Source organism: Carcharodon carcharias, chromosome 17, assembly GCF_017639515.1.
Source record: "Carcharodon carcharias isolate sCarCar2 chromosome 17, sCarCar2.pri, whole genome shotgun sequence".
Classification (NCBI taxonomy): domain Eukaryota; kingdom Metazoa; phylum Chordata; class Chondrichthyes; order Lamniformes; family Lamnidae; genus Carcharodon; species Carcharodon carcharias.
The window spans coordinates 116672733-116699543 of record NC_054483.1 but is presented as its reverse complement, the minus strand read 5'-3'; the positions used below and the strand labels follow the sequence as shown (position 1 = coordinate 116699543).

The window sequence follows — 26811 nt, the reverse complement described above, 5'->3', positions numbered from 1 at the left end:
ACGGAGATTTATTCATTCTTTCTTGGGGCCAGAACATTTAGCCTATGTAGATAAAAGTTAATGTGATGCAACATTTCTATGGCATGTTTGATTAGCTGGTTGAAAGAAAAAAGGCATTTATCTTGCTTGGTTCTGAGGCTGTAACATGGTATTGTAAAAGCCCTGAAGGAAAATGATCTGTAAAATTATGTTATTCTATTAATGTTCTCACACATGGCAGCAACAATTTCTCAAACAGGTATCCTGGCTGAATCTTTTCTTCTAATGATCGATGACTATGGATTTATTTGCTACTCGTGAACTCCCATGGTGTTGCATATTGTAAACAATAAACGATTTCTCTTTTACCCCTCTATCATGTCTTTGCCGTGCTATTTCTCTGTCTCTCTTCTGCTTGTCACTCTGTCTTTTTATATGTTTCTTCTCCCTCTAGAGTGGGGAGCAATGATGAGGCAGGGAAAGTAGCTACCAAACGTCCAAAGGTTGCATTTGAAGTTACAAGGCAGACGAAGCTTCCATCATATCTCTTCCCCGATAACTCACACTTCACTCCAATACCTTACTTCTCTTGCAGCCACTGTTCTGCTGAAGGGTCATTCGGACTCGAAACGTTAACTGTGCTCCTATCCGCAGATGCTGCCAGACCTGCTGAGTTTTTCCAGGTATTTTTGTTTTTGTTTTGGATATCCAGCATCCGCAGCTTTTTGCTTTTACCCTTTTTGATTATTCCTCCTTTTACCACTATGACCATTACTAAACTCACTCACTCCCTAACAAAAACAAAAACAGAATTACCTGGAAAAACTCAGCAGGTCTGGCAGCATCGGCGGAGAAGAAAAGAGTTGACGTTTCTCTCCGCCGATGCTGCCAGACCTGCTGAGTTTTCCAGGTAATTCTGTTTTTGTTTTTGTTTTGGATTTCCAGCATCCGCAGTTTTTTTGTTTTTATCTCACTCACTCCCTACTCTGACTCATTTCTTTTGAACTTTCTGCTCAGCTCCTACATTATCTCCTTTGTCTTGCTCTACTGTCACCCTTATCCCTCCATCCTCTCAATCCTCCAAGAATGGATGATGAGAGGCGATAGGCTCTTGCAACATGTTTCCTTCCTTGTTTCACTGCTGGTAGCCAACTTTCCCTTGGAAGCTTTATTTCCTCTAAAAATTCAACATTTTCTTTTGAAAAGCTCAAAATAGAGGGAGGAAAGACACACTGTCTACAGCTCTCTTGGTCTCTCTCCGGTGTCAGCAATTTGAATTTTTAAAATTGCTTAACTATAAATAAAACACACTTTATTGGGGTGTTCTGCTCCTTTAAAATTTTAACTTGTGCTTTTTTTGAAAACTTCATTCAAGTTAATATGGGAAAAGATACTTTGCACTGAATTTTAATGTTCAAACTTACTGGGATTACAGGGTCCCATAGCATGTGGGACACTTGGAAATATGTGCAGTGTGTCTGTCTCTGGTTGCTTAATGCAGCCACTTTATTAACATCTGGGTTTCGCGTGCAATTAGTGTCAGTGGGTATGATGATGACCAATGCAACTCTGCTATTTAAAGGTACACTCCAAATATGTAAGATGAAACAATTGGAGTTGGCATGAAAAGGGAAAGAAATTCTGAAACAGAGTTCAGGCAGACGAAGGCTACATCCTACTTCACCAATGCATCCCTAGATGTGCTGCTGGTGGCTGTAAGGACCCAGAGGGGGATGTTGTTCCTTAATAACAGGAGGAAGAAGACTGCTGTTGAGAAGGTAAGTAACAGGAGCACAGTGCCACCCTCCTGGATCCAATGTAGGAAGCAGTTAATGGCCTAACCAGGGCAGTAAAGGTAAGGGTAGCGGCATATTCACCCATATCTTGATGTATGTATCACTCCACCCCCTCACTCTTCCTTCTCAAGCCCATCAGCACATCACTCTTCACACCTACTTACCTTGCAGGTTCACACACCCCCCTCTGTCAGTGCACTTCCTCACATCCCCATATGTTCCTTCACCACTGACATTCACCCACATCCTCATGTAACGTCATGCCTCTCTCTCACCTCAAAAGTCATCCACAGCAAATGCTCTTCACCTGTGATTTTACTGTGCTCTGACCAAAATGTCAAGTGTCTCCTCATGCCATGTAGCACAATCTGAAGCTGCTCACCATGTCACGACTGTACTTAACCTTGCTTCCACCTGTCTTACCACCACTAATCACTATGTCATGTCCTTATAATGATATAATATTCATTTACTGAATAAGACACAAGGCACAAATCCCTCATAAGAGACTGGGCAAACACGCTGAGGGTTCATTTATTAAGACTAGGCACATGAGAACAGTTATACACAGGTATAAAGCTTGAAGGGATCAAAGCTGTGTGTGTGCGCTCCGCTCAAATCAAAAGTGAAAGTAAGACTGGATCACATGACACATTTCCCATTTAGTGAGGCAGGTTATAACAGAGTGAATACATTCCATTACGCTCACTGATAGATCTCTTCTTTTCCTTCTTGCAGGAGAAGAGAGTAGAGAACAGTCGGACGATGCAGAGAAGTGGCGATGACTTTCCATAGCTAACAACTGCAGAGGAGGAAGTGGTCGAGATCACCTGAATTGATGCCATAGTGGGATTGTTGCTGGACTAGTAATCCACCAAACTCGGTGTAATGCTCTGGGGACACAGCAGATGGTGGAATTTGAATTCAATAAAAATCTGGAATTAAAAGTCTAATGATGACCATCCCTTCCTTTAGGGAAGGAAATTCTGTTGCCCCCTTGCCTGGTCTGGCCTACATATGACTCCAGATCCACAACAATGTGGTTGACTTTTAAATGCCCTCTGAATGAGGGCAATTAGGGATGGGCAATAAATTCTGGCCTAGCCAGCGATGCCCACGTCCCATGAATTAAAACAGAAGTTGAGTCTCAGTGTGCCCAGCTGTTGCAGAGGACGGCCTCCCAACTATCGGGTGTTAACATTAAGTATCAGACAGCCGCATATTGAAGCCAGCTTCCTGACATACTGGCGATCTTGCTGATTTTATTGCCACACCTGCTCCTTCTCAATAAAATCCCATGCTTTGTCTCCTACTCCTCAGCTCAGTACACTTCCTGAACTTTACAGAACATAAAAAAAATCTAAAACAAGTTCGTAATTAGAACATCCATATTCCTAATCTGTTCCGCATTCACACAGACAACACAACCTCTGTTTCCCAGAGAAAAACAACTTTCAAGTACCCAAATAAAGCTTTTAAACATGGCGCCCCAGCTTTTCTTTAAATTATTTTGAGAAATAGCTGAGCTTAAACTGCTGGCAGTTCAAGAAAAATTGGGGCAGTGGTTCAGTTGTCTAAATGCTATTGATGCATCCTTGGAAAGTGGGTAGACTGCACAGGCTCAGACATGCTCTACATGGAACAGGGTGCGTCACTTGGTGTCTGTCAGTGCAGGACAGGGCACTTCATTCTCCTTCTCTCAATGTTGATGAAGACCTGAGAGACCCCATGACGATTGGCATTTCCTGTTTTGGGGTACCTGCCATGAATTCTCTTAGCTCCTTCCCTTTAATCCAAGACTGGGCCCTTTAAGAGCTGGGCTGACTGACGATGGTTTCTTATGTGTTCAACGCTGCTTTTATCCTTATGCCTTAATTCTCCATCCTCTACTGACAACCGAATCAATGCAATCTTCTTCTCACCTTCAGATTCAAGCTCTGTGTTGGTATTATTGGTGGCTTCAAGCAAAGTATCCTGGATTGCTGTACTGAAAGCACCAGAAATGTATTTCCTTTTGATTAAACTCCATTGTTACACTACAGAAGAAAGCTAACATTGCCATGAATGATTCATGAACAACAGGCCACCACATGATCACAAAGGACTAATTCTACAAGCATCATACCTCTCCCTCATTCTACTTGCATCCATCATTTTGTGTTTCCTTGTTAAAAAGACCAAGAATTAAGAACATAATAAACTGAGCTAAAAAAAAAAGCACAAGCCCATTCTCCGTTTGATAGAAACAAAGATCAGAATCAATGCCAAATAAAAATTGGGTGAGATAAAAGATAAATTGGTATGATTGATTTTTCTTGAAACAATTTGGATCTCCAGCAATGCTGTACAACCAGAAATTTGTTCTAGCTCCACATCTGAGTGACAACTGATTGAATTGAGGTTTGTATTCAATAAGACTTTACTTGTTCTCATTTTCAATGAACCCACAGACTACGTCTCTGAAAAGGTCACACGTAATATCTTTGAGTTTTTCTAAGAATTAGGCTTGAGTACTCATTCACATGCAATGCTACGTTGCTTCCCTTAAAATGAAACCTGGATAAAAAAGGTCTCCACTTACGTGGAACAACCATATCAAATTTGATTAGGTTGAACCAAGTCAATTAATCCAAAAACTTCAACACTTTAGGACATTTACCAACTTCTGTATATAGCAGTAAGTACTGTTAAAGATGACTATAGTGGAAGATAATTCATAATATTTTGGTAACATAAAAATATTTAATCATATATTTTGGTCAGATAGAACTGTTGACTGTGTTTACATGGTGTCCATATTCGTTGAAATACTATAGAAATCGACTTACAACAACTTGCATTTATGTAGCAATTTAAAGGGAGTAAAAGGTGCTTCACACAAGGGTTATTACTAAATTGACACCAATCGAAGAAGGAGGCATTAGCACAGGTGATCAAACAATTAGCCATGGAGACAGGTTTTAACTGTCATCCTAAAGGAGGCCATGGGATGGAGAGACAAAGAGATTTGGAGTGGGACTTCCAGAGCTCCAGGCCTGGATCACTTGCAAATAACATTGGCCCAGTCAAGTTATTATTTTCTTAGTGGACAAATTACTTAATTGTGTAGTTTATGAATTAAAATATTCATATACTGAAAGATTGTAGGCAGATACCCACCTCGAATCACTGCTTTTAGTGGTGAAAAGAAGCAAAAAAGAGCAGGGCAGAAAAAAAGCACATGGATAAGGGGTATGCATTGCAAAGCTTTATAAGCAGATGAAATAATTAGCGTAGTAATTAATTATTGCCACTTTATAACATTGCTATGCAAAGCACACAAACAAAATAATGTTGACGATAATTTCAGAAATTTCTTAATTTTCACAACGGTCACTTTAAAGAAAGCAGAGCATACATCAGGGATGTATGATCAGATATCAGATCCAACCTCAATTCATGGAATGGAAATGCTCCCTATCTCTGCTGGCTGTAAACATCCTGTAGGAAATAAGTGTGGGCTGTTCCAGCAAAGTTACTGGTGAGCATGAACAAACTGCAAAATTACAGCCACTGAATTGAAGTCTCATTCAACCATGTCCAAGGAGGGCTAATAAACCATATATGCCCATAAAAGTCTGTCTCACATAAAGGCCGACCCTGTAATTTTTCGTATACCTCAGGTAAAAGTCGACCTTAGTTTCTCAGGGATCAAAGGCCATTTGCTGCCAACCCCACCCCCTCCTCTTCCCCCTCTCCCCAGGAGGTAGGAGAAGCTGTACAGGAAAGCCCTGAAATCGATCTGCTTGAACTGATGCTCTGCTAACATCACCATCAAGATCAGCCCAGACGACCGTGCTCCTCAAGGAGGTACAACCACAACCTAATGACCTGCTCGTCTCACCCCGTCACACTGGGACTCAGAACTCAGCAGCGCAACCTGTCGGACTGCTGCAGATCAGACCTTGCTTGGGTCTCTCCTTTCTGTGTCATAGCAACAGGGCAGGGGGTAACTGTCCAATCAGTGAACTGATCTAGATAGACCAGCCAATCCATGCACAGGGATCAAATCAAGCACATATGTCAACCTCTCACAAATATGGTTGGTACAAAAGTTGAACCTTAAATTTTTGCTGAAAATAATGGTCCCAACGATTCAACTCAAGGGGAGACAGTGGCGTTGTGGCAATGTCATTGGGCTGCCTAAATTCAGTTAATAAAAAGAAAATGGAATTGAAAGCTAGTCCCTGTATTGGTGACCGCGAAGCTATCATAAGTCATTGTTAAAAACCCACCTGGCTCTCTAACGTCCTTTAGGGAAGGAAATCTGTTGTCCTTACCTGGTCTGGCCTCCATGTGACTCTAGACCCACAGCAATGTGGTTGAGTCTTAAGTGCCCTTTGAAATGGCCTAGCAAGCCACTCAGGTCAAGGGAAATTAGGGATCAGCAATAAATGCTGGACTTGCCAAACATGGCCGCATTAAGGAAGAAAAATCTTATGCGGGTATATATGTTTATAATTAGGGAAAAAAACCTTCACACTGATGCAGTAGGGGAATGCTCTTCAAAGGATGACCTATACGTTGGGGAGAGCGGAGGGAGCTTTCATTTGCATTTGGCTCGTGTTGTATCTGCCCTAGGACTGTTTGATGCTAATATTGGGTACACGAGAAGGAAAAGTGTAAAATTCCCCTCTCAGGTGTTTCCCTTTGACCCGAGAGGTGGTCACTTTAAGGGATATGTGTTGAGCTGACTGAGGATGGCCTCTTGTACGCTTCATGCTGCTTTCATCCTTGCGCCATAGTCTCCATCTTCTACTGACATTTCCAGCCAGAATGCCCTGCATTGCTGCTAACAATAGCATTAGATATGTACTCCCTTTTGGTTAAGGTTCAATGTTACACTATGGAGCCGAGCTAACACTGCCATGAATGATTCATGAGTGAGTGACATTCATCTCTTGATGAGTATAAGATTCACCAGAAGAAATTATTGTTTTATTCAAAAGTAAATATTTGATGCAATTATTATACACTTTGCTGAAAAATGAAGTGAATTAACCAAAGCACGGGCTGGATCAGGAGTTATGCATAAAATATTAAAACACTGATTGGTGCTGCGCTGATTACTCAGCGACCTCACTGTGTGAGTTTTGCTAATTGTTTCATTCCCCTTTATTAGATAAGGACAATTCCAAAAGCAAGTACAAAGCAACAGGGGTATTGGAGGGTTTATTTTCATTTTTGACCCCCTCGGAGCGGGAGTAGGGTGTTGGTGGTGGGGTGGGTGGTTGGGGTGGTAGCGGAAGTGGGGGGCATGCAGGGGGATGGTGGGGGGTGGTAAAGGGGGCCAGGAGGCCACTGGAACCCCAGGAGCCAGGGTTTTCTAACACGCTGTGGAGTTTTAAGACCACAGTGTGAATGTGACAGCACTGACATATTCCTTGCCCAGAATTAACAGGTTTGGCTTCCAGTCGATTGGGGAGTACTGTAGAGGAGTCTGCGGCGCCAGTTAGGCCCCAGCCCCGATTGGGACTCAGAATCCAGAGCCCTGAGGGACCAGAGACCTTGACAGGGAAGTCAGATATCTCGGAGGTGAAAGCAGAGGCCTTGGTGGAGGGGTTGGGAGGTTTGTGGCTCCTGGGAGGGAGTCCAGTGGGAATTGCAAGGGTCCGGGGTGTCTGATCACGGGGAATTGCCAAGATGACACCCTGGGTCCAGCAGATAGATGGAAAGCAGGGTCACCAACTCTTAGGAAATAAAATAAGGGAGACTTTGACTATGGGACAGGCAAGAGGTTCTGGTGACCACGAGAGGGCTGGGGGTTTGGTAAGCTTTGAGAGTGGGGGGAGTGGGAATTGAACATGAGGGGTTGGGGAGGGGAGGTCTCGAGACCATATTAAAACATGCAACTTATTTGCCGAGTCACAACATTATCATCCCTCTGCTGGCTTACATCGCTCGAATCTCTCAAAGTCATTCTAGAGACTCCCAGGGTCAGTCACCCACAGGCTGTCCTAGAAAAGGTGTCCCTTAAGGGATAAAAGCAAAATATTGAGGATGCTGCAAATCTGAAACAAAAACAAAAATTGCTGGAAAAACTCAGCGGGTCTGACAGCATCTGCAGAGAGAGAGAGAGACAGGCCAGAATTTTCTGTTGGCGGTTTGGGGGTGGGGCCCACTTGCCGATGGGAAAATGACGCGGGATGATGTCAGAGGGAACCCATGATGTCATCCTGCCTCATTTAAATATTCAGGAATGCGGGCGGACAGTGAAATCAGCTGTCCGCCCGCTGACATGTCAATGGCCAATTGAGGCCATTGACAGGCTAGTTAAGATCATTAAAGATCTGCCCGTCAACCTTAAGGCTGGTGGACAGGCCAGGAGCCCCAGCGGGTTCCTGATTATACATGAAACCTCAATCCACTGGCGGGAAGAGGTTTCATGTCCGTTTTAAAAAACTTTAATAAAGTGTATGTCCTTTTTATTAAAATTTCCCATCTCGTGTGACATTGTCACATGAGGGGGACATGTTAATAATTTTTTTATTTTTCTATTTTTGAGGTTTTTTAGACTGTCACCAATCTCCCCGAGACAGCACTTAGCCTCAGGGAGCAGTGCGATCTTTCGCGCGCATGTGTGAAACAGCATACTCTGACAGCTGGGAAATCCTTCCCCCTCCCCCCGCCCCTCAGCACAGGAAGTACATAGCGCTACCCGTTGGGCAGCCCGCTACCGGGCCTTAATTGGGCCGCCCACTCAAAATGGCGGCCGGACCCATTTCGGCGGCGGAGCTCGGCTCCCTCCCCGCTGCCGAGCCGGTGGGGCCCGCTCGCCCACCAAGGGCTAAATTCTGCCCAGAGTTAATGTTTCGAGTCCAGATGACTCTTCTTCTCCATGTCCTTAAGGGACATGGGTCAAACAGTCAGAGTAAGGGACAATCCCTTGAAATACCAGACAGTTGGTTACCCTGATGGAAAAGGACTTAACCCCTGGATTCAACAATCCTTGCCTCCCTTTAGTTGCTGGGTTTCCTGGGGCCATTCTTCCGTGTTAAGTTTGAAATGGTGGATAAACATGAGGCTCTCAGCCTCATAATATATTTTTAAAATGCCAACCCATCTGAGAACTGGATGGTCACTTGTCCTCCGCATTCTGCCTCCACTGGAACTGGGAGTAGGTAAGGATTCCGATTTTGAATACTTTAGTCCCACCCCAAACTGGCCCAAAACCCCCTAGCCCACTGTTGTCTTTTGGAATTAAAATTCCCCTGCGATATTCATTTTAAGGCCAAGTTCCGCTGAGGTCTTAGTGTCCGTATCCAGTTTCAGTTTGTGCCACTGAGACCAGGCAGAACCCAGAGTTGCTCCCCAGTCTGCGTTAGCTGATCTCAGTTGACCTGGCTGTCCAATTACAATCACAACTGACCACCTCCCCCACCCCCCACTCCCCTCACCCCACAAACCCCGGCTCTGGGCTAAGCAGTGGATTATGTGAGAAGATATTCCACTTGAGTTCCTCTTTCTGTTGGCTTCATGAATGCGTGTTGATGTGGGGCGAGATCTGATGCCACAAACAGACATGACTCACATGACGAAGGGAGAAAAAATCTGCTTGACTCCCTGTCGGTTTCAAATACAAGGGATTTAAATGCAGCTATTGATAAGAGGCAGCATTTTGTGCACCATAGGGTTTTCAAAACAAGTCTTCAGCGTAACATTTACTTAGGTCAGAACAAACACAAATTATTTTATCTGGCCAATTTTTATCTCACCGCCTCAATGAACGAAACAGATGATCTGGCCATTGTTGTCTGTGGCTTCTTGCTGCCTGCACATTGGCTCCCATGTTTTCCAAATTACAGCAGCAACTACAGTTACTCCTTTGGTTGTAAAACATGTTTTGGGATGTCCTAAGGTCGTGAAAGGCAAGACAGAAATACAAGTTCTTTCTTTATCCAAACGCAGGACGCATATTCAAAATTAAACTTTCCAAAATGGTGGAGGTGATGGCATAAGGGCTGGAGGCTTGTTGCTTTGCACCGTCTTGGGCAGTACAAGGTTGCACACCTGATTGTTTCTCCACTTGTTTTTTTAAATTTATTTTTTCATGGGGTGTAGCTGTCACTGGTAAGGCCAGCATTCTGCCCACTCCTAATTGCCCTTGAGCTGAGTAGCTTGCTAGGTCATTTCATAGGGAAGTTGTGAGTCAATCATACTGCTGTGGGTTTGGAGTCACATGTAGGCCAGACCAGGTAAGAATGGCAGATTTCCCTTCCTTAAAGAACATTAGTGAACCAGATGGGTTTTTACAACAAGCAATGAGTGTTTCAAGACTAGCTTTCAATTCCAGATTTTATTCATTGAATGAATAAGTCCGTCAGCTACCCCAACGGTGGGATCTGAACCTGAGCCTCTGGCTGAGTAGTCGAGTGATATTATCACTACGCCATCATCTCTCCTGAGAAAGATGGTGGTAACTTGGGATAAAATTCAGCTGGGTTCCACAATGGGTGGGAAACCCACTCCACCCAGACTCGAAACGTTAACTCTGTTTCTCTCTCCACAGCTGCTGTCAGGCCTGCTGAGGTTTCCCAGCATGTTCCGCTTTTATTCCACTCCACCCAGTAATGCTCTGATGGCAAGTTTTAAAAGCGATGACCCCAGGTGAGGAGGTCTCAAGTGAAAATCCCAGAAATGTGCGGATGACCTGCCAACCTCTGCACCCTGAGGGCCTGGTTATGCAGCAATATTAGTGCATATTTCCAGCCCATCCTCTTGGTCAACCAGATGATCAAACACAAGAGAAAACGAGGAATTTCAAATACTTTTCAAGAATGAAAAAAAGGAAAGGTGAACAATCACTGGGCAGGAAACTTGTTGCATCTGTATGAAGTCAACATGGCATCTGCTCCTATTTAACATCTGTATAAGCACCGGCAGAAAGAAAGATCCTGCATTTATTTCGTGCTTTGCCTCTCTGAAGGCTATCTCAAAATTCTGCACAGCCTATAAATTACTTCTGTTTTGCAGTCAATTTGTGCACAGCTAGGATCCCCAAACAGCAATTGTTAAGGGGCCTATTAATGGGGTCGATATTGGTTCTCCTGTGGGCATAAAATGGGCACAACGAGGGCTAATTCTGGGGAAACCTTCCCCCAGTCAAAGGTCACCTGAAAGATTCCCGAGCCAGTTTTGAATTAGGCCCTTTTACAGGCTGCAAGGTGTGGCAGATATCGGCGACTTGCCAAGCATATTGCAACGAGGCTCGAAGTGTGAGCTGACCTCCGACCTGCTAGGTGGGAGCATGCACTGTCGATTCAGGACCCAAATACAAGCGCAGGCGAATTGCTAACCCAATCTGTTTTCATGCTGTTGGCTGAGGGCTAAACACTCACCAGGACACCAGGGGGGGAATGCCGCTATGAACTTCATCATCGGGTCTCTTACATCAACTGATGGGGGCCTGTTTAATATGCCATCTAAATGCCTGCACAACTAATCAGAGCGCGTTCCAGCTTTCCTTCAGTTTTGCAATGAATGGCAGGTTTTTGGGTTGGGACCTTGACATCAGGACCACACCCTGAACTACATGAGAAACACTGAGCCGGCAGTGATTTTACTTGAATAGTAGCCACAGGACAGAATCACCACACAGTTAAAGAGGGCTGGTGGGCTCTTGAAGCTGGAGGGCCATTCGGAGGCCTTGCGGCACTAAAGGAGCCCTCAGCCTGTCCTTCACGTAAAAGAGGAGAGAGTGCCTCCATCTTGAGGTGGCTTCTCGCCAAACTTCTTAAACTTTTGACTTAAAAAAATGCCTTAAGCAGCCAGTTCGCCGAGGACCCCCTCCCCAGAGCGGCCTATGGCCACAGCTGAAGCCAGGGAGACGGGGAGGGCCTCAAAGCCTGGCTGGAGTGATGGCCTCATGGTCTGCTGCTGGGAGGCCACATCCGGGCAGCTGGTCCAGTCGTTGATACCCTGGTGGGGGGGAGGAGGGTGGTGGGGGGGAGGGGAGGCAGGGGGGTGGTGGGGGAGCCTGACTGGAATTTTTCAGTCCGCCTCTGTAAGTGGCCAATTAAGGCCAATTAACTCCCCTGAATTGGTCAGCAGTGGGTAGCCCTTCCTACCCCCATTCCAGCTACAGGAAAATTGCCAGGGGGGGCAGGATGGTGCGTGGGAACAGGCACATCGGCCAGCGTGTGAATCTTTGCTCCCACTCGCCTTTGCGCTTGCCCCAATATGGTGCCAGATTAAGCACTCGGGTATCTGAGTGGGGTATAGGACCCCGGTGCAAGGCGTATTTCTAATACAACAAAAATGTACGTCTTCAACAACACTGTGACCAATGGGGAAATTAAATCATTCTGAATGTACTCAAACTGGATCAAAATGCCTCACAGGGTGGGCACACTGGGTGCGGAATATTACCAGGGTTGGACGGCTACCACCCCCCACCCCCACCCCCCACCCCAAACAGCCCCCCACCCCCCCAACTCAAACAGCCCCCCCCACCCACCCCGAAGCAAAGTCGACAAGGACATGGAGCTGACCCGCTCCACACCAGCCCGGCCTGCAGCTATAAAGCGCCCCTTCGTTGGGGGATGGGGGCGGGGAGGGTGGGTGGTGGGTGGGGGGGAATGTCCCGTCCCCCGGGAGCTGCTGGCCAATCAGCCCTGGCAGCTCCACCAGTGCCCGGCAGCGCCAGGGGCACATTGATGGGCACTGCGGGGACTGCAACGAGGAAGCAGAGGTCGGCCCAACAGGTCCCCGGACAGAAGTAAGTCCGGGGTCATGGGTAGTGAGGGTTTGGGCAGGTCGGTGTGGGGGGGGCGGAGAGCGGGAGGGGGAGGGTACTGGGTTTAAGGCAGGAAGAGAGCGGGTATTCTGTCTTGGGCAGGCCAGCTCCCGAAGATAGAGCCTCTCTTCCTTTCCACCATTTGAAGAATTCTTTAAAAATTTGGACTGCCCACTCCCGAGCCGGCTGTTTAGTGGCGTGGACAGCGTGTTATTGGGGTCAAGTGGCTTGGTAACAAACCTAATTGACCCTTGATTATCTATTTAAATGTGGCAGGCAGGCTGCCGATTTTGGCACCCGCACACCACAACCACTCCCTCCTCCCTCCCTCCCACCCCTGCATTATGGGGGTGAGCTCAGGGGTGGGTAGGAAGGTGGCGGGGTGGACACCCGCCCTATTGTACATGGCCCCCTCCCCCACCAGCACCCCCCTCCCAGCCGAAAACTGGCCTGGCGGGGGCACAGAAAGTGCAGCCCCGTGTCTCTAGGTTAGCTCACAGTGGAGAAAATTGGTCCAGAGAAAATTTCTCTTTCAGAATAATTCTATATCAACCTGCCATCTTGTTGGAGTGAATAGCAGCAAGGTAAGGGGAAAATCCTCACTTTCCACTTTCAGTTAACACAAGCAGTACGTTGAAATGTCCTGGTCTCTTCTCAGTGGAAGTAAATGTACTTATATTGTGTGGAATGAACTTGGCAGAGTGGATCTGAATAAACACCATGTGTGCTCCCAGCATTGGGAACTTAAATTCAGTACAGTGTTCTTAAGAATACTGCAGTGAGTTCCTGATGCTGGCTACTCATAGATACAAATGAATGAATGCTTAATTAGACGTGTGATTTATTTTGAAGCGGCTTTGACTTCCATTATATGCTGGAAAAATATCAACAAGCTCAATAAACAATGTCAAGGTGATTGAAGAGTGTGAGAAATATTACACAAAATTACCTAGAATTTACAGCATAGAAACCGCCATTTTGCCCAATTAGGGCGTGTCAGCATTTCTGCTTCACTGAAGCCTCCTCCCATCCTTCCTTATCTAGTTCTATCAGTATAACCCTCTGTTCCTTTCTCCCTCATACATTTGTCTAGTTTCCCTTACACTATTCGCTTCAACCGCTCCATGTTAGCAAGTTTCGCATTCTCACCCCTCTCTCTGTAAAGAACCTTCTTCTGAATGCCCCACTTGATCTCTTGGTGACTATCTGATATTGATGGCCCCTAGCTTTGCCCTTCCCCACATGCGGAAACACTCTCTCTGTGTTGACTCCATCGAAAGGTTTCATGATCTTAAAGATCTCTATTGGGTTTTCACTGGAATTGCAAATGTGCTAAATGATGTTTCATGCAGAACCTCCAATCTTCCCTCAAGGCTCTTAACAGAAACAGGCCTCAGCTTTTGAGTAGGACTCCGGACTATAATGAGAATACCTTTTGCGACTTTAGAGTTGATGCTGTCATCGGGTCCATGACTGTGGGAACAACAAACTGGAAATCGACCATTTTACCTGAGCAAACACATAGTCATCTTGGACCACCAAGGAATTGTGATCTATAAACCCTGGGAAGGGTTTGCTGCTTGCTGCTTCTGAACAATTCTGAATTCTACAGGTGATATATTGAGCATCTGTTAAAAACAAAAAGGAAACAGAAGGTGGAGAACACATATTAAAGAACTGGTAACTCAGGAACAATCTAATACCATGCCCCCACTGAACTATTTTCACCAAACAGCCTGGAATCACCCTGCAGTTATTATTTCCACCTGAGTACCACAGAATCTTAATAAGCATAAAAGACACACAATGGCATACTCAAATCAATGGAAACATATCATTGATGAGCCTCATAAAGACCTAAGACACTGATCATCTCCATGTAACCAATATTCAAGCAGACAATTGGAACTCATTGGCCCAGAATTTGCAGCTGTAAAGTCTGCGAAGCTGTCAATGTTCATCCTTACTTTGGAAAACTGACAGCAACTTCTGGCCTCTACATATGCTCAGTTAAAGGAGGAAATCTAGAAGCTGTCATCAATGAGGTCCTGCTCCTCCACATGGTGCATTGTGGCAGCCTTCACAAATGCAATTAACACAGAATCACTGACTTGACATAAGCTTCTACTTTTAATGCGCCACACTCACCTCTTCAAGACACAGCCTTTGTTTCTTTGCATGTTGCGTGACCACCTCCATTTTACCTCTCACAGTCATCTCTTTTGTCATTTAACCATCTCTCCTGCCTTTCATCTTACCGCCGGCCTCCCCCTTTCCCGGCTCCAGTGATTGCTTTAAACCTGTAAACATTTTCCATGTCTGGAGGAAGCCCATCGGCCTGAAATGTTAACTTTCTTTCTCCCTCTACAGACCCAGCCGCGTCTTTTGAGTATTTCCAGCATTTTCTGTCTTTTTATGCCGAGAGAAACAATTTCTTTTCCGACTTGCTCTATCAACAAAAACACCTTGCATTTATATAGCACCTTTAATGTAATAAAATGCTCCAAGTCGCTTTAAAGGAGCGTTATAGCGAAAAAAAAATTGACACTGAGCCACGTAAGGAGATATTCAGCCTGATAACCAAAAGGGTTGAAACAGCATCTTTAAGGAGAAGAGGTAAGATGGGGAGAAGCTTAGGGAAGGAATTCGAGGGTTCAGGGCCTTGGCTGAAAGCACAGCCGCAAAGGTGAGGCAATTAAATTCAAGAATCCTCGAGAGGCCAGATTTGGCGGAGCACAGGTTATCTCGGAGTGCCGTGGGGTTGGAGGAGATTATAGGGAACACCGAGGGATGAGGCCATGGAGGAGTTTGAAAACAAGGATGAGAATTTGGAAATGGAGGCTTTGTAAGAACCATTGTGGATGAATGGGCACAGGAAGATGGATGAGCAGGACTAGGTGCAAGTTAGCACACAGGCAATGGAGTCTTGAATGGCATCATGGTTTGAGGAGGGTAGAACATGTGAAAACTGAAACTGTTGTAGCTGAGGGGCAGCATGTAGACAAGAAAGAGGAGGTCAAAGACAAATCCTTGGGGGGGTCACTGAAGGTAATGGTGCAGGGGCAGGAAGAGAGGACACTCGATGGGGTACCTTAGAGGAATTTAGGCCCAATGGACTAGGGGAAGGGAGGGAAGCAGCAGAGGCAGCTCTCGGATGGTTCCAATCTTTGTAACAAAGAAAGTCCATGAGCTCCTTGCACTTAGTGCTATTCATAATTTAACCCTTTAACCCACTGTGCTCTAAGGAGAACAATCCCAGCTTCTCCAATCTCTCCACATAAGTGAAGTCTCCCGTTCCCCGGTATCCTACATAGACCGTGACTTCTGGCTGTTCCTCTTCCTCTGCACCCGTCTTTGATAAATTAAGACATTACTTTCCACTGCAGCTATTGTGCCAGAGCAGAGAGTCTATCCAGGAGTTTGTTGTCATGGGGAGGTGATGGTGTAGTAGTATTGTCACTGGACTAGTAATCCAAAGACCCAGGGTAATGCTATGGGGACCCATGCTTGAATCCTTCCACAGCAGAAGGTAGAAATAGAATTCAATAAAAATCTGGAATTAAAAGCCTAATGATAAAGCGATTGCTGTAAAAACCCACTTGGTCCACAAATGTCTAGTCAAAGGACCCTAATGTCCTTTAGGGAAGGAAGTTTGGCCTACATGTGACTCCAGACCCACAGCAATGTGGTTGACTCTTAAATGGCCTCTGAGAAGGGGCAACTAGAGATGGGCAATAAATGCTGGCCCAACCAGCAGGTGCAGCTGATCCAGTTTTTGATCCCCTCATCAATGATGTCCTTTTGAGAGAGGTGGCTGCCAAGGTATGGGAAGTGCTTAACATAATTCAGGGTCTCTCCTTCACCATATAAAGGAGGTGGAATATTTGACTGGCCAGGTGTAGGTTGATATTTGAGCTTTGCTTTGGCAACATCCAAAGGACAGGTCGAGTTTCTTCTTTGCAGAATCGAAGAGATCGAGAGTGGCTTGCAAATTTGGTGCAGAGTGGACAATGACACTGCAGCCATCCACAAATGCAGACCATGTTTGTCTACGGTGGTCAGTTTGCATGGAGGAGACAGAAGTCACTAATAAACCCACCAGGGAATTCAGGAGAAACTTCGTTACCCAGGTGTGGTGAGAATGTGGAACTTGCTACCCCCAGCCATGGCCAAGGTGAACAGTATGGATGCATTTAAGGGAAAGCTAGATAAAAATATGAGGGGGGCGGGGAAGGAACAGAAATGCTACGCTGATTGAGTTCAATGAAATAGGGTGGGAGGGGGCTAATTTGGAGCAAAAAACAGCAGGACTGAACCAGCTGGGCTGAATGGCTTCTTTCAGTGCTATGGACAGGTGGTGGCGAGGTGGTACTATTATCACTGGGCTAGTAATTCAGCGGCCCAGAGTAATTCTCTGGTGACTGGGGCTCAAATCTCACCAAGGCCATTGGTGACATTTGAATTCGATAAAAAAAATCTGGAATTAAAAAGTTTAATGAGGACCGTGAAACATTGTGGATTGTTGCCCTTTAGGGAAAGAAGGTGGTTGACTTTTAGAACTCCGATGGGCAATAAATTCTGGGATGCCACCATTCCATGAACGAATGAAAAAAACATTCTGCAATAATAGGGCATCAGGCAACAAGAATGGAACTCTTATGAATCTGATCGCAAAGGATTCGGATGTGATCATTGATCATATGCTGAAAGAATCTCGTTGGTGTGAGGCAGTTATCAAAGCAAAGAGGATATTGAAACAAATCTGCAGGGCACTGCATTACAAATCAGAACAAGCTGTAATGATATTGTACAGATTACAGATGAAGCACCACAAAAGATTCAGAGATGAACGAGGAGGAGGAGGGTTGCAGGCATTAGGCAATAAGTTATGTAGAAAAAGTCTCTTGTGATTTAACTGAATTAAACCAGAGAAAGAATTTAAATTCGCTAGAAAATAATGAAAGATATGGATAAGGTTGGGCAATAACCATTGGACCTCGGCCACAAAAGCAAATTTCCAAACCTCAAGTAGGGTTTAACTTCACCTGGGAATTACAGAGCATGTGGAAAAGCGACCCAGGATAGGGAATTGTTTTGGAGTCAATTGTGAAAGGCAAATGGATGAACATCTGTCGAGAAGGGTGAGGGGCAAGGCAGGGCGGGCTTGATGATTATAGAGATATTAGGAGTTTTTGTCGGAGGAGGCCGGGAATGAACTTTTAGTGCTCCTTAAATTTAGGGGATCAACAGGTGGGGTTCGGAAAGTCCATGATGTAGTAACCAAATGTGGAACATGAATGGAGCTGAATGATCATTTCCTTTTCCAGATATTACATTTGTGAAATTTACGCCATCCAACCTGGCTTAAAAGCTTATTTTGTGAAACTTAACCTTCCTCCGCTACAGTCACTGTGCTCTGCTCTGCTCGACATATAATCTGCAGTGATTGAGCCCTCCATAATGGAAATATGACCAGGGGTTCAACATCGAAAACATCATCTAACCTCGTTTTCAATTCATAATGTATACAACTAAAACATATCAGTGACACTGTTACGAGCGCATGCACCACATCAGTAAAATCGACCCTCTGTGGTCAGACCTGACTAATCCACGCACATGATTATGGTGCGAAAATCAATAGACTAATGAGACATCGGTGTATTGTATTAATATTGCATGAAAGGAATGAATCATTTGGTAATTCATTACTGATGTGCTCTGTCCTTTTCAGACCGAGTGCAAGTTAGCTTTCTCAGTATTTTGCGATAATTAGTGCAATAGCTACTGGAGTCATTCAAATTGAATTCTTTACATTTTTTTTGCTGGGTATTGGCGACATCACAACTGAGCAACAAACTTCAGTGGCCCGTATTTCCTGAGAGTAATAGTGCTTTAAATTGGGTTAATTCGCAATGTGGGAGGCTAAAAGGAGGCTGGGGCGTGATTTTATCACAGCTGGGGCAAGGTGACTGGTTGGGGCATTGTAAAGATGGGTAACTGGAGCGCGATGGTCAGTCTCCTATCCAATTTCCCAAGCGTGAAGTAAAGCTGTCTTGAGTTCCACTAATTGCTGGCTTTATTTGACCAGAGTGATTAGGTAATGCCTGGGTCAGTGCGAACTAGAAGGAGTTACTGAATTGTAGCACTGATTATGCACCTCTGGGTTAGCCAAGCAGATGAAGGATGTTAATTGGCTTTCCTTGCCAAGCAGATTAAACAATGGAAATCATTCTTCAGGACAGTAAAGAGTTCGTGCGCACAGATGAAACTGATCTGATTCTCCACCTTCAGTACATAATTGAGAACCAAACAGATCAGGAAGAAAAGGATTTTCATTCGTGTGGCACCTTTTATAACCTCAGGATATCTCAAAGTGCTTTCCAACTAATTAGCTACTTTTGAGGTGTAGTCAATATTGCAATGTAGGAAACACAGCAGTCAACGTGTGCACAGCAAGGTAATAATGACTAGACAATCTGGTTTAGGGGTGCTAGTTGAGGGATAATTGTTTCCCTGCCTTGCTTTGAAATAGTGGATGAGAAAGATCTCATTTCACTAAGAGGGCAGATGGGGCCTCAGTTTAACTTCTCACCCAAAGGACAGCATCTCTAACAGTGCAGCAGTCCCTCAGTACTGTGCTGGATTTTGTGCTGAAATCTCTGCAGTGGGAATTGAACTCACAACCTTCCGACTTACAAGTGGGAGTGCTACCAACTGAGCCACCACTGACACCAGAAAGGCCCCAGCTCTGACCCCTGTTTAGTGATAAATTACCTGAACTCAGCTGCACTGCTGGTAGACCATCATAACTAACTTGGATAGTGAAGGACAAATGAGGTGCCAGGGCTTCATTTCCTAACCATTAGTCAGTGCCTGGTGATGGACATACATGCACATATGGAAGCAGATCAGGTTTGGCAGGAATGATCCCCGTGGTTGAGTAAGCAGACGTTGAGCACTGCCCAGGTATCAAAGGCCTTCTGATAACCTATTGAATGCGGCACTCCGTGCTGCAAGAAATAGTTGAAGTGACCAGCATAGATACCTTTCAGGGGAAGCCTGATAAATACAGGGGTCGGGGGGGTAGAAAGGATTGGAAGTCTATGCTGTTGGGGTTAGATGAAGAAGGATGGAGGAGGCTTGTAAGGCGCATTAACACTGACATGGATTGGTTGGGCTGAATGGCCTTATTCTGTGCTATAAATACCCTGTGAGAATTACATCCTGGTTTGATTCAGCACCGGCAGGAGAGGAGGTGCAAACAAGAAAAATCAGAAGGAAAACTTTACAACAATAAAGTGCACCGGAGGGTAATGAACAAACCCACATTTAACCAAGTGCGATCTGCGTCCCAGACAGATCCAGCCTGCTATTCTAACTCAATGACAAAAAGCTCAGGAAGAGTTCCTCCACACTTTCTGAAGAGCAAAACTGCACAGTATCTATTCGAACCGACAACTCCAACGTTCAAACAAGGGGGTTGACACTTACATGGTTCAAACATCACTGAAAACATGTAAGTAAAAAAAAAAAAATTGAGTATTACTAGGGTTGGAAATCTAAAACCTAAACTGAAAATGCTGCAAATACTTGGCAGTAGCTCAGTCAACCTCTGTAAAGAGACAAGAAAAGTTAACATTTTTGGGTATAACCCCTGCATCAGTGTAGCTTTGGTGGCAGAGTCGACACTAAAAACTCTCTCTTGCTGTGAGCAGGGACCTGAGACTCTGGGCGGGATTTTCCTGGGTGAATCTCCTGTGGCCAGTCCCACCGTGATGGGGGCTGGAAAATCCCGAGCTACAAATTGCCAATTGTCTACAGCTGACAGTTTAAAAAACAGGCACTTACAAAATACAAGGAACATATCTATCAGAAAATATAGCTTAAAAACCAACTCTCCGAAGCCTGTTTCATGAATACCGGACTGACATTATAGGAATGTGAAAGCTAATTGCACCCTCTGGCCGTGAAAAGTCTACCTGAACACAAGTGCTCTATAAACATTCTGGATTTGATGCCCAGCCAAAGCTGTCATCTGGAGCCCTGTTGCAACAACAGAATTGGCCAAGATACAAGGCTTCTCGGGAAAACAAAGGGGGCACTGTTTTAACATTAGGCGTTGCCCTTTGGGACAGAGAGGAGGGGAATTTTTTTTTCCCCTCAGAGGGTTGCACGACTTTGGAACTCTCAGCCTCAGAAGGCAGTGGAGGCGGAGTCACTGCAGATTTTTAAGGCGGAAGTAGATAGGTCCTTGTTAGGCAAGGGAATCAAAGGTTACTGGGGGTAGATGGGAATGTGGAATTCGAAACACAAACAGATCAGCCGTGATCTTGATGAATGGCGGAGCAGGCTCGAGGGGCCGAATGGCCTACTTCTGCTCCTATTTCGAATGTTCGCATGTAAATGCAGATCCAACACAGAACACCAAATACTGAAGGACAATGTTAGGCAAAGCAATCATTGGACCAATCCGACTTCAGGCTCTCCCTTTGTAAGGGTCAACGGCCAGTTGCACGTAATCTATTGGAGGCGCAGCCGTATGGAAAACCCAGGAGATTAATGGCGTCCTGGCCAATTCTGAACCTCACCATCGCACTTTTAGCAGCTGAGGCACTTTGCTTGCTAATCATCATAACTAACCATGCACTTTCATTCATTGTTTAATGAAAGAACTCACGTCCATCTGTGTTCCTTGCTTCAATGTGCACAAGGTCTGGGTCCTTGTCCAAACCCATTACAGACCTAAGGGAGAAGGAATGAAAACAAGTGAAATAAATAAAGTTAGGACATCTTTGTTTAGTTATCTGACAGCCCCATTTGTGCTCATCTTCCCATATCTCTCAACGCAGACTATCATTAGCCATTGCCTGCACACAGGAAAATCAATGCTTCTGGTTCTGGTGAAGGGAATAATTTATCACTATTTCTTAAGGCAATGACTATCTGACTGGGACTTTTATCTTTATTCAGTTTTCTTCGATTCAGAAATGATGTGAGGTTTTACACTGAAGGGAAGTGCAGCTACATAGTTGTTGCTCACTGAAAGACATTCTTCTCTGGTTAAACTGTAATTATAGCCACTGTGAGACACATTAGGATCAAGCAGTTATGAACAGAAACAAGTACAAATGCGGAGTTTCATACGAATTCTTGTAAGTCAGCTCAGGATCCTATGAGTATGCCTGTCAAAAGAAGGGTCACCCCAAGGACTCGTCACATAACCAGAAGCAACAATACATTTCATGTGATCTCATCAAGAGTTGAAGTTGGTCGCCTAGATAGGTTCCCTTAGGACTGTGCACTGTGCCTGTTGAATTCCCTCCTCACACTCTTTGTTGAGAAAGATAATACCACTCGCATTTTGAAAGGAAGATCAATCCTCATCACATGCTGATTCATTCTGCAGCATAAATAATTAGACAATCCTAGGCTCTCCATAGGGGAATAAGACCTGTAAGAATACACCCCCCATTGAGGTTAAAAACAGTCAAGAAAAACTGTATTTGCCAGGAAATAACAGCAAATTATGTTTGTGTGGCACACTTAATGTAGATAAATGAACCAAACCACTTAAAAAGTGTCAATTGAAAACTTCTTTCCACATTATTTAACACTGATCCATATAGAAAGGGGAATCAGAAAACACGGGCAAAAGCTTGGTAAAAAAGCTAGGGTTTTAGGACCATCTTGAAAGGGGAGAAAGAAGTAGAGAGGTGGGAATGTTTGGTTAGGGAATTCCAGAGCTTAGGGCTGAGATAGCTGAAGCCATGGCCATCAGTGACAAAGAGATTAAATTCAGGCATGGGCAAGAGGTCAGAATTGGAAGAGCGAAGAGATCTCTGAGGGCTGTAGAGATGGAGGACGCTACATATATTGGAAGGAGTAAGACTATGGAGGGATTTGAAATAGAGAGAATGATCTTAAAATTGAGGCATTGTTGGAAGGTGTGGCAGTGAAGGTCAGCAAGTAAAGAGATATTGGGCGAATGAGATTTGGGGTGAGTTAAAATATAGGCAGCTGAGTTTTGGACAAGTGCAAGCTTATGTAGGGCAAAAGATTAGAGACCAGCCAGGGGAGCATTGGAATAGTTAAGCCTAAAGGTAGCAAAGGCACGGATGAGGATTTCAGCAATGCTTGAGTGAGAAAACGTCCAAGTTGACCAATGTTAGGGTGGTGGAAGTAGGTAGTCTTGGTGAGAGTGCAGATATATGGTTGGAAACTCATCCCTGGATCAAACGCAACCCTGAGCTGGCGAACAGTGCCTTACTCAGTTTGAGACAGTTAGCAGGCATTGAAACAATGGAGATGAATGAATTTTTGATGGGAACCAAAGACAATGGGCGGAATCATCCCAGATTTGCACCAAGTGCGGTAGAGGGCGGGGAAAATGACATCTTACCCGCTGGCTGCAATGGCGGATTCTCATGCTGTACCGTACAAAACCCGCTGCATTAATTATGCATTCCCGGGAAACAGACCGTTTCCATGGCGGGCAGGCTCTCATTCGCCCGTCATGCCATCACCTCACCGCTTCATCACGCTGGGCACTGTATTTAAAGTGCAGCCGTGCGCACACCTCTCGGTGCTCCCAGCCCAGGACTTGTGCACAGAAGACAGGATGGCCCCGGAAGGCAAAAAGACTGCAGACCCCCCCCCCATTTTAATGATGCAATCCTCGAGCACCATTTGGATGCCATAGAGTCCAGCCGTGATGTCCTCTAGCCCCCCGCTCTGGCCGCAGGAAGGGGCAGCAACATCACCAATCCAGCATGGGAGGCGGTGACGGTGGTGGTCAGCGCCAATTCCCTGCAAAAGAGGACAGCCACCCAGTGCCACTACAGGATGAATGGTCTCACCTGCTCTTCCAGGGTAAGTCACTCTTCCCACCACTTTCAACTCTCACGTTCACAAACCCATTACACATCCACAGGGATCTCACACCTCAAAGGACAACACTACTAACTTTCACACACACCTTCACATCTCCATCAGGCTCATATCCTCTGGAGCTCGCATCTTCATTCTGTCCATGGCTCCGTTCACCACACAAACATTCCCCGCAGTGCCATGTGTCCTGTTCACTCACATCTCCATCCGTGTTCATGCAGCAGAAGCTGGCTCACAGCAACAGGGAGAGGCCCCAAACCGACGATGGTGTGGCCCACATTAGGCATCTCACTCACTTTGAGGAGTGTGCCATCGCACTGATTGGTGAAGACATGGACAGTGCCTGTGGTGACAGTGAGGTTGGCGGCAAACACCCTGGTGAGGATCCTGCACCACATCATCCCTCTCAACGCAACTGTGAGTGCTCTCTCTCTCCTGCTTTTGACTCTGCTGCCATGCACTCATTATCTCTACTTTGGTTCACAGGGAGATCTGCCAAGAGACTGACACCCTCAGCCAGTCCCTCAGCTCCATCCAGGTCCTCACCTCCAGCCAAGAGGACACTTCCTGCATTTAAGAGCTGGTAATAAGCAGCTTGAAAGACCCTTCACAGTGCTTACCCACACCCTGCACCAGTGGAGGGACACTCAACTCAGTGGGACCTAGATCTAGAGCAGGCTCGGGTTCACAATCTGGTGGTCACCACACGGGATAGGTGTCCACAGCGGGAGGAGGCAGGTTCAGCCGAGCTCCCTGACATATGGAGGGTTGCTGGGGAAGGGGCATCTGTGATGACATGAGTCAAATGATGAGCCTCTGGGTTGGGTCTTCCAACTCATCGTGGATAGTCTGCAAAAGGCAGGGGAACACCACACAGGCTGTTGGAAGCCCTCAACAGAGTGGCACACGAGTCAGAGGAGTGTGTCTGCCAGCTCTCTGATGAAGTGGTGCCCACATGTGCCCATATGGAGGTCTCCATGGGCAGGATGGTGGATGCCATGGAGACCCTGGTCCAGCAGAATGCAGAGATGTGCACAGACCTGCACTCCATCACGTTAGCCACAAGTGAGTTCCTGTAGTGGCAACACAAGAGGGGAACAGGCACCTTGATGTCTTTCCAGGTGCTCCTTCCCCTCAAGGGGCCCCTGGGCACCCAAAGGGAGGAGGAGCGGCAGCTGGACACCCCTGGGTCATCCACTCAGGAATGTCAGAGGCTGCCCTCTCCCTCCGAGTCCCCTTTGCCTGTGAGCCAACCACCTTTGCCATCCCTTCTACCGCTACCGTCAAACCCTCACCCTCCCAACCTACCGCCTCACTCTGCCCCCCCAATTGTTCTCACCATTCCCTCGTATCACACCCACCTTCAGTTCGCTACTAAGGATCCAGTCATAGACTCATCAGAGCACTCCCTTGCACATTCACCTGGACATCTGCCCCCTCCAGACCCCATCCCCCCTTGGAACCCCTTCTCCCCCCAGACTCCCCAGCAACTTAGTCCTTCCTCCTTCCTGAGTCTTTCAGATACCCTTACTTCTTCCACCATCCTTAGTCCTTCTCCCTTCCCAACTCTTTCCTCCTGTCTCTCTTCATCCTCCAGCCTTAATCTTTCCTCCTTCCCAACTCCTTCTTCCACCCTTACTTCTTCCTCCATCCTTACTCCCTCCCCTCTCCACACTTCTTCCTCCCCCTAGACCCCCTCCCCTCTCTGCACTCCTTCCCCCTCCGAACTCCTTCCTTTACACCTTCCAACCCTGTTAACCCCCCTCCTCCTCCCGCACTCCACTCCCCCTGCCAACATCCCCCCCAGACACCTTTGCTCCCCCCCCAGTCCCAACCTCACCCCCTCAACACCTTCATTACCCCACCCCTCCAAAACTCAATCCCCTGACACCTTCGTTCCCACCCTCCCAACCTCACCCCTCCCCTAACACATCGATCTTAGGCATCAAGATCCTTTCCCACCCCTGGTACATCTTCTGCTCCCAAACCCAGCTGGGTCTTCCTCTCCTACCCCCTCATCCATCATCCATTGTGAGCAGAGCCTCAACGGTGACTTTCCACCCTCCATGGGCTGCTTCACAGCAGAGCTGTGTCCATGAGAATCCGCCCAGCAGGCCATGGACGTTCGTCTAGGCTCCAGCATCTTCTGCTCCTTGGATGTCCGCGATGTGAGCAAGGTCCTGGCGGTAAGTCCCGACTTCTGCACGTCACACTAGTCAAGACGTGTTCTGCACCGGCGTGCAATTGTGCTGACGTGGATGGACAATCCAGCAGGGGTGGATGACGGGGTCGGGGTGGGAGGGAGGTGGGGTGCTGCAGCGGAATGATTCCTCCGAGCTGGCTTCATAACAATATGCAGACGTATTACAATGAGGTTCCCGACATCCGACAATGGGGAACGTGGTCCGCATCGATGGGCAGAGCAATGTCGTGAAACCAATTCCTGGCCTTCTCGCCATATTGAACGCTCATGTCACCAAGCACACCCGATGCCAACGGGCATAGAAAATTCTGCCCAATGGTTTCAGTCTTCTCAATATTTAGTTGGAGAAAATATCTGCTCATCTAATATTTGATGTCGGACGAGCAGCGTGACAAACCAGAGCCAGGTGAGAGGTTGAAGGCGGGTAAGAGAGCTGATTGTCATTAGCATACATGTGGAACCTGACATTGTCCTTTCAGGTGACATATCGAGGTGTAACATGTAGAAGCAGGAGGAGGCCAATCATGGGAAGTCCAGAGGTAACAGAGTGGACAGTGAGAGAAGCCGTTGCAGGTCATTCGCTGGCTATGATTAGAAAGGAAGGAATGGAACCAAAATAAGGCAGTTCCACTCGCCTAGACACAGGAGGAGAGGCATTGGAGGGGGATGGTGTGGTCAGTTGTGTCGAAAGCTGCAGACAGGTCGATAAGGATGTGAAAGGATAGTTTATCATGGTCACAGTTACAAAGAACGTTAACATTTCAGCTATTTCTTCAGCAATGAAGGAGCAGACAGATTCCCTCCGTTTCAGGAGTGCAGTGGTCATCGAGGAGCTGAGTTGTCTATCATTCCATATTCAATGACAACATCACTTGAGATAAAATGGGAGGATATTACATCAGGATAGTTCACTCCTTTACGTAATATAGCCTGAGAGAAATTAATTGTTGAGTTTCTCAATTACTTAAAGTGCTCAATGTTTAACAAGTTTTAGAGATAATGACAGGCTGAGCACAGCAAGCCCCTCCTGAATTTGGGCCAGGGTTATTAACCAGGCTTATGCTGCTAAGCTTTTTTCGATCAGAACATTTTATTTTGCCAGGACTTGCAGACATTTTGAGATATTTTTCTTCCCTATGACCAGTTCCATACTGCCTATTACTTCACTT

At 46.1% G+C, this 26811-nt stretch overlaps 1 protein-coding gene across 1 annotated transcript in view; it reads right to left on the bottom strand.

Annotated features, from left to right (window-relative positions):
* The window catches only part of LOC121289704 (VPS10 domain-containing receptor SorCS1-like), a 409049-nt gene that overhangs the window by 194771 nt on the left and 187467 nt on the right, over nucleotides 1-26811 (bottom strand). The window contains exons 16-17 of the mRNA XM_041209328.1: nucleotides 21230-21294; nucleotides 14059-14177 (exon numbers count right to left, since the gene is read on the bottom strand). Of these exons, the coding sequence (XP_041065262.1) occupies nucleotides 14059-14177; nucleotides 21230-21294 (184 nt within the window). The remainder of the gene's footprint in view (nucleotides 1-14058; nucleotides 14178-21229; nucleotides 21295-26811) is intronic.